This window comes from Callithrix jacchus, chromosome 5, assembly GCF_049354715.1.
Source record: "Callithrix jacchus isolate 240 chromosome 5, calJac240_pri, whole genome shotgun sequence".
Classification (NCBI taxonomy): Eukaryota; Metazoa; Chordata; class Mammalia; order Primates; family Cebidae; genus Callithrix; species Callithrix jacchus.
In genome coordinates, this window is record NC_133506.1 from 116,742,462 (window position 1) to 116,755,179 (window position 12,718).

At 58.6% G+C, this 12,718-nt stretch overlaps 1 protein-coding gene across 1 annotated transcript; it reads right to left on the reverse strand.

The window, feature by feature from the left end:
- Positions 1-1,453: 1,453 nt before the first annotated feature.
- Positions 1,454-6,079, reverse strand: NXPH3 (neurexophilin 3). Its single transcript, XM_002748452.7, has 2 exons — positions 5,532-6,079; positions 1,454-3,220 (listed from the first exon to the last, which is right to left on the reverse strand). Exons 1-2 carry the CDS (start codon positions 5,583-5,585, stop codon positions 2,516-2,518), a joined length of 759 nt encoding a protein of 252 aa, XP_002748498.1. The 5' UTR covers positions 5,586-6,079; the 3' UTR covers positions 1,454-2,515.
- Between the last annotated feature and the right edge of the window lie 6,639 nt (positions 6,080-12,718).

Genomic DNA, 12,718 nt, shown 5'->3' on the forward strand with positions numbered 1-12,718 from the left:
AAGCTGGGTCACTTCTTACAAGGTGAGCTGTAACCAAACAGCTTCTCAGCCCTGCCCAGCTCTGCGCTGCAGTGTGAGGGGACCAGTCCTTGCTGAGCACTGCTGGGCAGGGGGAAAAGTTGGGGGGTGGCAAAACCACCTTACCCCGGTGCCAGGACTCTCCTCTCCTCAAGAGGGCCTCAAGGGCCCTGACTGCTGCCCTCCCAAGACAGCGGACTTAGAATGACCTCCAGAGGGCACTGTGACCTTGGTCACATCTTTCCTTCTCAGAGCCCCAGAGGGCACAACTAACTCCCAGACGAGGTGCCACTGGCAGCCGGCCATTCTGAGGCCTCTTTTTTTTTTTTTTTTTTTTTTTTTTTAGACAGAGTCTTACTCTGTCACCAGGCTGGAGTGCAATGGCACAGTCTTGGCTTACTGCAACCTATGCCTCCTGGGTTCAAGTGATTCTTCTGCCTCAGTCTCCCCAGTAGCTGGGACTACAGGAACACATCATCACGCCCGGCTAATTTATATATATTTTTTTAGTAGAGATGGGGTTTCACCATTGGTTGGCCAGGATGGTCTCGATCTCCTGACCTCGTGATCCGCCCACCTCGGCCTCCCAAAGTGCTGGGATTACAGGCGTGAGCCACGGAGCCCAGCTTCTGAGGTCTCTTATTAGCTGCGGGAGGGGAATGGCTGATGCAGGCCCTGTGTCCACGCACTCCAGCCTATTCCTTCACTAGCATGTGGTCAGATTGAAAACCCAGTACAATACCCTGGTTTCTCTGAATGGCCCCTTCCCCAGGAGAACAGATGGAAATTACATCTGGGAAAGTGCATCCAAGGTGTTTCCCTGTCCTGTGGAGCCAGAGATGAACTTCAAGGTCCTGTGAGTGGGTCTCCTAGCATGGGCCTAGACCAACAACATCAGCATAGACATGGGCATGCATTAGAAATTCTGATTCTTAGGCCCCACCCTGGCCTACTGAATTAGAAATGAGGGTAGGACCCAGAAATCTGCGATTACCAGGATCTGCCTTTGAGAACCCCTTGTCTGTGCAAGCCCCTCATGTTAGAGAGGAGAATGAACAAGGCCAAGGCCACACAGCAAAATGACAGGGCTAGGACCCCACTGAGTCTCCAGATGGTAGTTCAGGGAGGACACCAAGGAACACCCTTTTGGCCCATTCTACCATACCAGCTAGCTCTCTCTCCCTGAGCTGTTTTTGCGGATGCCACACCCCTCCCCTTCCCCACAATGCCCAGGGAGTTTGTTCAGGTTTCCCCATGTGGGATCTGACAGCCTGGAGTGGGGACTGGAGAGGGAAGCCCTTAGCCCTCAGCAACATCAGCTCCAAGGGTGGCTGGAGCCCTGCCACTCGGATCTCTAGCACATGTCCCTTGGCCGTCAGAGAAATTCTTGCTGGACCAAGGGATGCCCGAGGCCCTCTCCTTGGACAACTCTGACTCCAGTACCCCAGGACAAGCTTTATTTCCTGCTCCAAGAACACGATTCTGCACACAAAAGTCGGCAATCCGTGGTTTCACAAGACTTCCCTCCCCTCCCCCACCCACAGACAGACACACAGAACAGATCCAGCACATGCTCTGCAGCCTGGCCCCGCCCCACCCGTGCCTGTGCCCACAGCTGAGAGGGCAGTACCATCCAGATCCGGGAGAACCCTGGTCTGACAGGTGAGGCTGACTGTTGAGGGACCACTCTCCCGGACAGGGATGCCCCCAGAGGAGCCAGCAGGGGGTGAGGTCCTGGAAGAGGGACACAGCACGCGGACTGGCTGTGACCTTGGTGCGGGGAGGACCACAATCATTCCATCTTGGCTTCAGGATGGATGTGCCATAGCAATGGGTGGTAGAGGGGCAGTGCTGGCAGGAGAGGAAATTTTGGAAAGGGGTGGCCTGTCTGGGACAGATGGTCAAACTGCCAAGACATCAAAGACCCCAGGGTCACCACTTGCTCATGCCTTGCTCAGCACAGGTCAAGGGGCTCAGGGCTGCCCACTAGGGGCTGGGGAGCTCCTCTGGCCCTACCCTACCCAGCTGACTGGCTCCCTAGGAAGCCCTGTCTCAGCCATCCATCCTAAATTGACAGGCTGTCCACATTGGTGAAATCTCCCCTCCCTGTCAGTGTCCTTCCTCAGGATGGCAAGAACCAAGGGATTAGGTTCCTCCCATGACTTGATCTGGGGCCACACTGACTGGCCTGCCCTCGGGCCTCCGGGCCCAGCATCTCTCTGTGGCTCCGTTGCAAGGCCCTGTGAAGCTACAGAGAGCCCGCTCCTCCTCCAGTGCTCCTGTGATCTAGTCGCTCCACAGACTCAGGTTGGGGCCAGCACTTGGGGCCCTTTCTCTGCCACTTGAGACTTGGCCCTGGCCCCACTTGGCATCTCCTCCTCTCCACCCCCCTCCCTGCCTGAGGCTCAACCCCATCCCTGGCCGGTGTCCAGATGGTCTCCTGCATGGGCAGGCCTGTCCTTCTAGCCCTGGCCTGGCCTCTGTGGCCTGCCCCGGGTCACCCAGATGGGTAGTAGGGGGTATCACTATGGTAGTTGTAATCTGGGCACACCTTCTGGACCAGCCGATAGTCCGTGCTGTAGAAGGCGATGTAGACACAGACGACTTTGAAGGGCTGGGAGCAGCTCCAGGTGGCTGAGCTCTGGGCGTGGTCTCGGGAGCAGATCTTGGCTGGGTCGTGGGTGCAGAGCGAGGTCCGGCGGCCCCGTTCTACCTTCTCCCACTCCATCCGGCAGTTGAAAATTTTGGAGGCCTTGGCTTCGATAAAGATCTGCTGTTCCTGGTGGAACTCTACAGCTTTGCTGGGCGGCACAAGGCTGATGGAGATGTTGCCCTGGCCTGTGGCATTGTGGCGGAAGTGAACGCTGAAGGTCCCGTTGCCATGGTCCACAATCTTCCCTGTGACGAGCAGGTTCAGGGCCACCGTCTTGATGTTGGAGTAGAAGTCGCCCCAGCCAAAGATTTTCTTCACTTTGGCTGACGGTGGGGGGCTGTGGTTTGGGCGACTGGGGGGCTGCCCAAGAATGCCCCAAGCCTCCCCAGGTGGGGCCAGCAACCCTAGGAGAGTGGAATTGGCCATGGGGCGGGACTTAGGTGAGATGTGGCCCCGCTTCCGAGGCACCCGGGGCCGGGGCTGGCCCTCGTGGTCATCATACTCAGTGTCCTCTGAGCCGGGAGGACCATCATCCTGGCCACAGATGACCTGTGGAGGGAGTCGTGAGTACAGTGAGAGCCCTGTCCCTGGAGGTCCACCCCCAGCCCCACCAGCATCACCTCTTTCCCTGCCACTGCACTCTGATCTGGGTGAGGGGCTCCTGCACGTTGCTTACTGAAACTGGGGAGCAAGTGTACACTCTAGGTTGTATACATGTCAGGTTCTGACAGTCAGGTCACCCCTCATGTCCTTTCCTCACTGTCCTGTCTGGGCCACGATTCAAAGTCTCAAGGATGGACAATAATTCTTTCCAGTGGACTGTGGCACCAGGGACAATGGCTCCTACCCTTAGGGAGTCCCCAGACTGATGGGGGAAGTCCAGCTTCTGATCCCAGGGAGCCCCCATCTGATGGCAGAAGCATCATTCCTGTGCTGACAGAGCCCCTGATCTGATAGGAGGTGGAATCCCTGCCTCTGTGAAATCCCCAGGCTGATGGGGGAGGCATAATCTCCGTCCTCAAAGAGCCCTGAGTCAGATAGGGGAGCACCATCCAAATCCTGGGAGAGCCCCTGCTTTGACAGGAGAGGCTAGCCTCTGCCCTTTGGGTCTTCCTAGTCTGTTGGGTAAGACACCGTCCCTACCCTAGGGTAATTTCTACCCTTAGATGCAAAGAGAACCACCAGACAATGAAATAAGAAAGCAGAACACAGTGAAATTCTCAAGCATGAATACAGTTTTTAGGGTGGGCAAGAGGACTAGGGGAGACTGGGAGTGAACGCCACACTCAGGATGGCCATGGGAATGGAAAGCCAAACACCTCTCCAGGGGACACTGACGATGACGTGCCAAGATGTTACTTGCATTCTGAGGTAGCTCTCATTCCCATTTCACAGATAAGGACACCGGGCTCAGAGGTTACACCACTACAAGACTGAGTTCACATAGGGTCATCCCTTCCGTTACACTCCACACTCCCAGCCTCCCAGACCAGATGTGTCTTTTTGAAAGGGTTTTATCGCCTCTGAAATCTGCAGGGGCTCATCCTCCCTCTGCTGGATCAGCTATGGTGACAAGCCACACCTGGGGAGATTCCTGGAGGTGCCACAGGGAGAATGGGACAGCAGTGGGGGGCATCGGGGTTGGCAGAGCTTCCTGAGGGCACAGCCTAGCTGTGTGTCTGCTCAGCTCTTGAAAGGGACCACTTGCCCTAGGTGTCTTTACCACTGGCACCGGGGGGCACTGGCTCAGCTGGGCAGCATCCGGATTTGGTGACACTGGAGTGGGGACAATACAGTTCCAAGGGGCTGTGGGGTCTTCATGCCCGTGTTCTGGCCTGGGTGGTGCCAGCCACTGTGTACTGTGGCCGAATCTGTCTCTGCCCCACAGTTCAGGCTGGCCCTGTCTGCCAGGCCCCAGGGGTGGGGTAGAAGGACAGCTAGGAGGGGAGGTTCGGGGACTGGCTCAGGGCTGCAGACCTGAAGGTACTGGCTCCTGGGGGTCACGGCTGCGTGGCTGAAGGGTAAAGGGCCACAGGTGGGGCCGTGAGAACGGGAAGGCTCTTCCCACAGTAGCATGGGGCGGTGGCAACGGGCTTGTTTATTAAAGGGGCAGGTCCAGACGCGGGGCTGAGGCTTCTCCACGACAGGATTGCCGGGAGGGTTGGCGGACTCTCGGTCGGAGGGGAGTTTAGCCCCGGGCTGGGTTCATGGAGGGGTTCCCCTGCGCCCTGGGCCGCCGAGAAGCCGCGGAACCGGTGCACGGGGAGCGGGCTCTGGGCGCTCCGCTCAGCTGCCGCGAGCGCCCGGGGCGGGAGCCGCCTGCCCAGGTCCTGTGGGGCTCCGGCTGCGCGCAGCCGGGAGAGGAGAGGAAAACAACAGGCGGGGAGGGAGGGAGCGGGAGGGAGGGCGGGAGCGAGGGACGCGGGGGCCGCCCCCAGCCTGGACTGGCTCCGCGCTCTGGGGGACTCAGAGCCCGGGCTCTCTGGATCCCGGAGGTCAGGGGAAAAGCCTGCAGGTCACCAGCTCCACTGCCCGGCCCCCTTCCGAGGTCCTGGGGCTCCTGAAAGGGGTCGGGTAATCCTGGCGACCCAGCTCCGGGCCTTTTTCCGAGCGCTGGTCGCACCTCCAGCCACCCGCCGCGGAGTGGGTGGGCCAGACAAGCACCCTCTCCCCGCCCCTATTAACCCTATCTGTCGAGCCTCCGGCCTCGGACCCGCCCTCTCCCCCAGCCTCCAGTCTTCCCCGCCATCCCCGGGATGTCGGGGGAAGGGAGAAAGTTTCAGGGCTCGCAAGCTTCCCGCGCTCTCCCCCGATCCTCCGGGCCCCCGCCCCTCCGCGCAGCTCCCCGCGGACCACTCACCAGATAGAGGCTGCCCTGCACCAGGAACACGAAGCAGCAGCGAGTCAGTTGCATCCTCCTCCTCCGCTCTCGTCCTCTCGCTCTCCTCTTCTCCTTTCGGGGTCCCAGGCCTCTTCGTCCCCTTCCTGCTCCTTCAGGCGCGCCGTCCCATGCTCCAGTCCCCGGCGGCCCGCGGCCCTCCCCTCAGCCGGTCGCCCAGGGCCGACCCCGCCCCCTTCGGTCCAGCTGTGCTGCCGCCGCCCCCCTCCCCTGGTCCAGCTGCGCGTGGCGCGGCCCCCACTCGAGGTCCCAGATGTGCGCCCCGAGCGCCTCGAAGGGCCCCAGCTGCGCCGTGGCTCCGCGGCTCCAGATCTGTGCTCGGCGCCCCCCTCGGCTCCAGCGGCGCCGCTTTCGCCCAGATGTGCTGGGGACCTGCGCGCGTGCCCGTCCTGGTGCTAATTCCCCAGACCAGGCTGTTCTCCCGCCCCGTCGCGGCGCGCCCCCTGGCGGACGCCCCCGGCCGCGCGGAGCCCCGGCCGCCCGCTCCCCGCGCTGTGCCCCGCCAGACTGGAGCGCTCCTGGCGCCCAGGCTGCTCCCGCTTCCTCGTCCCTCCCACCGGCGGCGGCGGCGGCGGCAGGTACAGTGAGCCCAGCCGGTACCTCCGGAGTTAACTCCTCCCCTGCCGGCCCGCAGCCCGGGGACCTAGGACGCCAGCTCTCCAGCCCGAAGGGGACCGCACGCGGGGGCGGAGTAACTCTTGGAGAAGAAGGGAGAGCCAGGGGATACGGACCCTACCGTTTCCACGCCTCTGGCAGAGCGCCCGTTTCCCCGGAGGGGCAGCGAGAATCTGCTGCCCTGCCCCCAACCTAGGAGTCCTGGAATTCAGAAAGATCCTTTTTTTTCAAAACCCATTCTAAGAGCCAAAACCTGTGGTGAGGGAAGTTCTTCTGGGTGTCTAGCCTGCACTCCTTTTATTACGATGTCTGTTCCTTCCCTCTTCTACTTTACTTGGAGGGGCTGAGATAATCCCTGGACCGTCTAGGTCTAGTCACTGTGACAGGAAGCATTTGGCTGGGCCCTGGGCTGAAAAGGCTGTTAGGGGCCAGCTGGATTCTGGGGCCCTGGGCAGGTCCTGAGAAGCTGGAGAGTGAGGTGGACAAGGCTGTCCTAGAGGCTGTCCCGTCATTCTTCACTACTTACCCTCTCTACACCACGGGGGCCTCCAGGCTGAGAGGGGCTCCTGTCCCAGTGGGGTCTCTGCAAACCTCTAGGGCAAGAAGGAAGAACACGACCCTGATCTGACATTCCCAAAGATGGGGGCCCATCCTCCATCACCCCTACTCTGTATCTTCAGGTCTCCTTTCTGGAATTTCAGGGTCCCTTTAGTCTTTAGAAAAATAAAAGGTCAAGTCCTGGCACCCCTTGGAGGCTATGAAGGTGAGGAGGCACCCCATCATTCAGAGCGGTCCCAGCTTGGCCTGGGCCCAAGGAGCGTGGTGGGTGGGCGCTCTGCTCTGTGGCCCTCTGAGGCCCAGCTTGGTCCCGTGGCTGCAACCCCGGCACGCACCCAGCCTCCTCCCCCACCATCTGCCAGGCGGGTGCGCGGGGAATGCAGATGAATCTTAATATCAGCCTGGGCCAAGTGCGATGAGGGAGACAGATTCTGCAAAACCCAGGCAGCGTCACAGAGCCCCCTGCATTTCCAGGCACCCTGGGCTATACCAAGATGCAACAGCTCTTTCCTGGTGGTGGTGGGGGAGAGGGGGTTGTACATGTTTAGTCAAAGACCCCCCAAAGCCAGGGGAGGAAGGAACAGGCAAATCTTTGTTTTGGCCTCTGAGCCTCTGGTCCGGCTGGGAGAGAGAAGCTGTTGGCCTGAGTGTGGGCAGTTGGTTCCGGTGCTCCTAGGCAGGGGGCGTAGCTGGGCCCACTCCTTGTCTGGTTTCCAGAAGGTCCTGTCCCTAGGAGAGCTGTGTGGCCCAGAAGAAAGAGCACAGGTTTTCAGGCCAGACAGTCCCAGATTCTGTTCCAGACCTGGCTGTGTGACCTTGGGCAGGTTACTTTGGTTCTCTGATGTCCGTTTCCTGATCTGTTCTTGCAAGAACCAAATGAGAGAAAATGTGCAAACAAAGCACAGGCACGGTGGCTGGCGGGCAGTCGTAGGAGTGCAATAAACGGAAGTTCTCAGTTCTCCACTTCCCACACGTTTGCTCTGCCTGCTCCTCCTGCCAGGCTTGCCCTCACTCCCCTCTTGGTCATTTCTGCCTCTCACTTTGTTTGAGTCCCCCCGCCCGTATTTATCCATCACCTCCTGGCCAAGCCTATCCTCCGTGCCAGGCGCCAGGCCAGGGGTTGAGATAGAGATGAATGGGACACCGTCCCTGCCCTCAAGGATCTCTTCGGCAAGTGTGGAACAGAGACATGAAAATCGATAATTATAACTCAGGGTGGTGAGTGGAATAACAGATCCTTGAACAAGGAAGGCATTACAGATGCGCTGAGGAAGCGGGGTGGGGGGGGATAGGGGCGGGAGGGTCAGAGATGACTTCCTGGAGGAGGTGAGACTGCGGGTGTGAGGAAGAGCCTGCCTGGCAAGGGCTAGTCCTGGCAGAGGGCACTGAATGACTAAAGGTCTGGAGGCTGGAACTGAAGCAGTTTGCTGCTCCCGGAGCACAGAGCGGGAGGAGGGGAGGCTGGGACTAGCTGATGGAGGGTCAAGGGTGTGGGACCTTTGTTTATGAGGAATCTTTGAAGGGTTTTAAGGGGGCTGTGATTATAGTTAGATTTGCATTTTAAAAGCTTTTGGAGAATTCCCTGGACTAGAAGGGAGAGGAGAGGAAATCGTCAGGAGATGAATGCAGTGGTTTGGAGGGGGGGCAGGGAGAAGGAAGGCATCTTTAGGAAGCAAAATGATCAGGATTTGGTTGTTGGTGAGGTGAGGCAGGAAGGGAGAGGGAGTCAGGTGTGATACCCAGTTCCCTGGCTTGAGCAACAGGCTGGATAGTTGACAAGGTGGGAGCCATAGGTGGGAGGAGGATGGGGTCTGGGGTGAGGGTGGCAAGGTCAGCTTTGGCTATGTCAAGTCTGGGTACTGTCGGCGATCCAAGGGCAGGAGAAAGTCTAGCCTGGGGTGCTGGAGGTATGGAGGGTGCCAGAGGAGCACTGGGCACCCTGGCATTTAAGGTAAGGTGGTCAGAGAAAAAGAACCCCCAAAGGATCCCAGGGATGAACAAGTAGCCAGGGGCTAGGAGAACAGGTGGGGCTGACCCTGAAACCGCAGGAGAAGTGGGGTTCTCACGCTCAGGGTCCAAGCAGAGTGGACACGGTGCAGTGTGCACCGCCCATATTCTGGGGTCCCATTCCAGGGAGCCTGAGTTGGCAGGCAGGAGCCCAGGACTACATATTTCATAAGACCCTGCCTCCACCCAGGGGATGATGATGAAGGTGGCCTCTGGACCTGGGTGTGGGGAGTGTCAGGAAGGAGGGAATGAGCCACAGCAGAGAGACCTGGCAAGGGAGAGACAAAAACGTGACCACTGGGTTTGCAGAGGTTTGACAACTGTCCCCAATGTAGGGTCCTCCAGCCACTCCCAGAGTGGGAAGACGGATCCTAGACACAGTAAACTCTGTGTACCAAGCACACTAACAGCTGTGCTAGAGGTGATGTGTCTGCTGTTCAGGCGCACTCTCCATGTTCCCCACCCCTCTCCTCAGCCATGTTCTGTTCACAGCAGGTCCTCAGAGAAGTGGGCAGAACCAAGTGCTCTAGGTCCACCCCTCTGCCTCCAGCCTCCTCTGTGCCCATTTGCACCCTGGCTGGGCATTTGCTGAGCACCTCTGATGCTTTCACCTGCTTCCCTCTGACCCTTGGAGAATCCTGTCTACACGGCTTCCCTCCTCCCTCCCTCCCCAGTGCTGTCGGAAGGAAAACAACGCGACACAGTGGGCACCTGAGCAGTGCCGAGTGAATGAATGGGAAATGGGGCTCCTAATGGTTTGAAAGGCAGAGAGAGTGATGCCCTTGAGCCAGCTGCTGCGGAGAGGTCTGGGGGAGAGGCGAGAATAGATTATTATTGTTGATATCTCTCATGTTTAGCTGGCAATTTGCAATTTTAAAGTGTTAGGATGGAGTGTTATGTATAGGGTACCAAGGGGGCCCAGAGGGAAACCCTAATTCAAATGAGGGGGCCATGGACAGATTAATTGCAGAGAGATTAATCTTAAATGACGTGTGAATCTGCCCAGGTGGGAGGGAATGGAAAGAACCTTCCAGGCAGAGGAAGCAACTCTTGCAAAGGCCAGAGATGAAAGAAAGCCGGGGAATGGGGTTCTGATGAGGACGAGATGAAAGATTCATTTGTTCCACAAATACTTACCAAGTGTCTACTTTTATGTCCGGTCCTGGGCTGGTGTGGAGGTACAGTGTGAACAGGGCAGACTGCAGTCCTATTTGCATGGAGAATTTGGGCTATGGGAGAGGCAGACATTAAATAACTAAGCACATGAAAACATAAGCTCTGACATGTGTTGGCAAGAGGTATGGGGGAAGAACAGCGGATTCCGAGCAGGAGAGAAACCAAGGAGGGATCCTCATTTACCTGGGAGGGGTCAGGGAATGCCTCTGCAAGAATGCGACCTTTCTGCTGGGATCTAAAGGCTGAAGAGCTGGATAGAGGAGCTGCACCTGCTGAGACCTACGAAGAGCTAGGAAGAGCTTTGGAGGAGCTGAAAGGAGCTGAGCTTAATGAAGTGTGTGTGTGTGTGTGTGTGTGTGTGTGTGTGTGGCCGGGGGGGCGGGGGGAACGACACACCGCCAGAGACTTGGTGGGGGCCAGAACATGCAGGGCCTTATGGGTCTAGCTAAGGGTTTGGGGTTTCATCCTGTAGTTAAGATGTCTTTGTATCTGTTTTGATTATGAGGTTTAAATAGAGATTGGATCTGCATTTGAGGAATGTCTCTGGAAAGACCATTCTGGCAGTGGTGAGGAGGGGGTTCCGAAACGACGGGTGAAACTGGAAGCTGGGAGGTGATGGTGGCCCGAATCAGAGCAGGGGCATCAGCATGGGAAGGAGGGATGACCTTGAAAGAAGTCTAAGGGGTGGAATGGAGTGGGGACACACTCTAGGACATGAGGGTGAAAAGTCAAAGAGGACCCCCCCCCGTGTCTCAAGGAGCACAGGTGTGCTGGCCTGCAAGGGGTTTGAGGGTGCTCAGGGGACTAGCGGGGTGCACAGTGGAGTTCAGACTGGAAGGACAAGTCTGGGAGGTGCCTGAGCCTGAAGAGCCATCTGAGGTGAGTGTCAGGAGCTCACAGAGAGCAGAGCCCAGGGAAGCCAGAAGTCGCAGAGGAAGGGATGAGGAAAGATAGGGAGGGCCGGAGCAGGGGGCGAGGAAGCCAGGGGAGCGGAGGAACCTCCAGCTCCATAGGCCCGGAGGGGCGTTGCCACTGACATCCCAAACCATGCAGTCCTCTGGCCCAAGAGGTTAAGATTTCTGTCCCCCTGCCTCTCACAGGACCTCACCCGCCAGAAGGGACCTTCTCCTGGCTGTGAGTGCTCCTGCCTGTGCTCCGGTAGAGTGGAGAGGATGTGGCAGCTGGCGTCCAGAGGCATGGATGGGGGCCTTGCTCTCTGCGGTCAGGGTGATCTGGGGCAGCCTCTCCTCTTCTTGGGCCTCAGCCTTCTCATCTGGAAAGGGGGGTCATCCTGCCCATTTCCTGGGGTGAGGACGTGGCGACTGTGAGACGTAGTGGGTGGGCACGTAGCCGGTGGAAAGTGAAGCTCTGGCGGGAAGGGGTCGTGCGGGGCTCTTTCTCGCTCCATTTCAGTGTCTTCAGAGGTGAAAAGCAAGGGAAGAACGCAGGGCCTGAGCAGGGCCTTAGCAGGGCCGCTAGACGACAGGGCACCTGGCAGGGAGCCAGGGACACCTGGCACCAGGTCAGTGGCTGTTCCCTTGGCCACCTGTCTGCTGGACCCAAGTCGCTGCGGTCCACTCCAGCTCTGTAGGGGGCGATGGAGAGACCGAGCGGGTGTGGCGCGTGGGAGGAGAGTGGGGTCAGCGCGCCCCCTGGTGGGCATTCGAGGCTCCTCCCAGGGGCGCTTGGCCGGGGAGAAGGTGAGGCCCCGCTGCGCCCGCCGCGCGCTCTGCTCACTCGCCTCTTGGGGCGCAGACCATTTCCGCTCCCGGTGCCCGGCGCACAGCGGCTCTCAATAAAGACAATTTAAAAAACGAATGGCGGGCCGGGCGCGGTGGCTCGCGCCTGTAATCCCAGCAATCTACTTTGGGAGGTCAAGGCGGGCGGATTGCTTGAGCTCAGGCGTTCGAGAACAGCTTGGGAGACACAGCGTGCCCACCCCTCCCCACCCCCCGCCCCGCCACCGCCGCAGTCTCTACAAAAAACAAAAATTAGCTGGACGTGGTGGCGCACATCTGTGGTCCCAGCTGCTCGGGAGGCTGAGGCGGGAGGATCGCTTGAGCCCAGGAGGTCGAGGCTGCAGCGAGCCATGATAGCGCTACTGCAATCCTGCCTGGGTGACCGAGAGAGACCCCATCTCTAAAAAAATAAAAAATAAAGCATTTGCTACAGAGAGGCGTTATGAGCTTGATCTTGATCTCTGGAACAAGATCGCCTGGGTCCCTATCCTGGATTTGCCACTGTGTTGTCTGGCAAGTCACGTCACCTCTCTGGGCCTCAGTTTCTTCGTGGGGATAATAAGAGTATCCACATTGAAGACTGCTGAAAATAGCGTCTGGCACACAGTAGGTGCTCAGTAAGTGATGGCTGTTGTTACATTCTTACTCATTTACTCGTTCTGCCACAGACTTTCAAGTGTCGCTGTCGTGCTAGGAGATCACATCTCTGGAAGTAGTCTCGACTGGAGGGGTCATGGGGTTGGCGCCGCTTGGGGTACGAAGCTGAGACTCGGGTTCTTTATTTGCGAATAAAGATAACGCGTAAGGAGAGAAGTTTCCGCTTCCTTTGCACTCAGGGGCCCGGGGTGGGCGTCCAGGGTCTGCACCCTCTCTGCACTCATAACCACAGCGGCCCGAATTCAGGGGTGCGTGCCTCTCTGGACCCCCGATGGACACTGGGGCCAGAACGCCAAGTGGCAGCCATCTTCGGACGTCCCCGGCCACCCCACCGGGCCTGCCCAGACGCTTCAGCCAGTCCCGAGGCTGACGGTCCCCCGGGCGTCCGAACGAGCC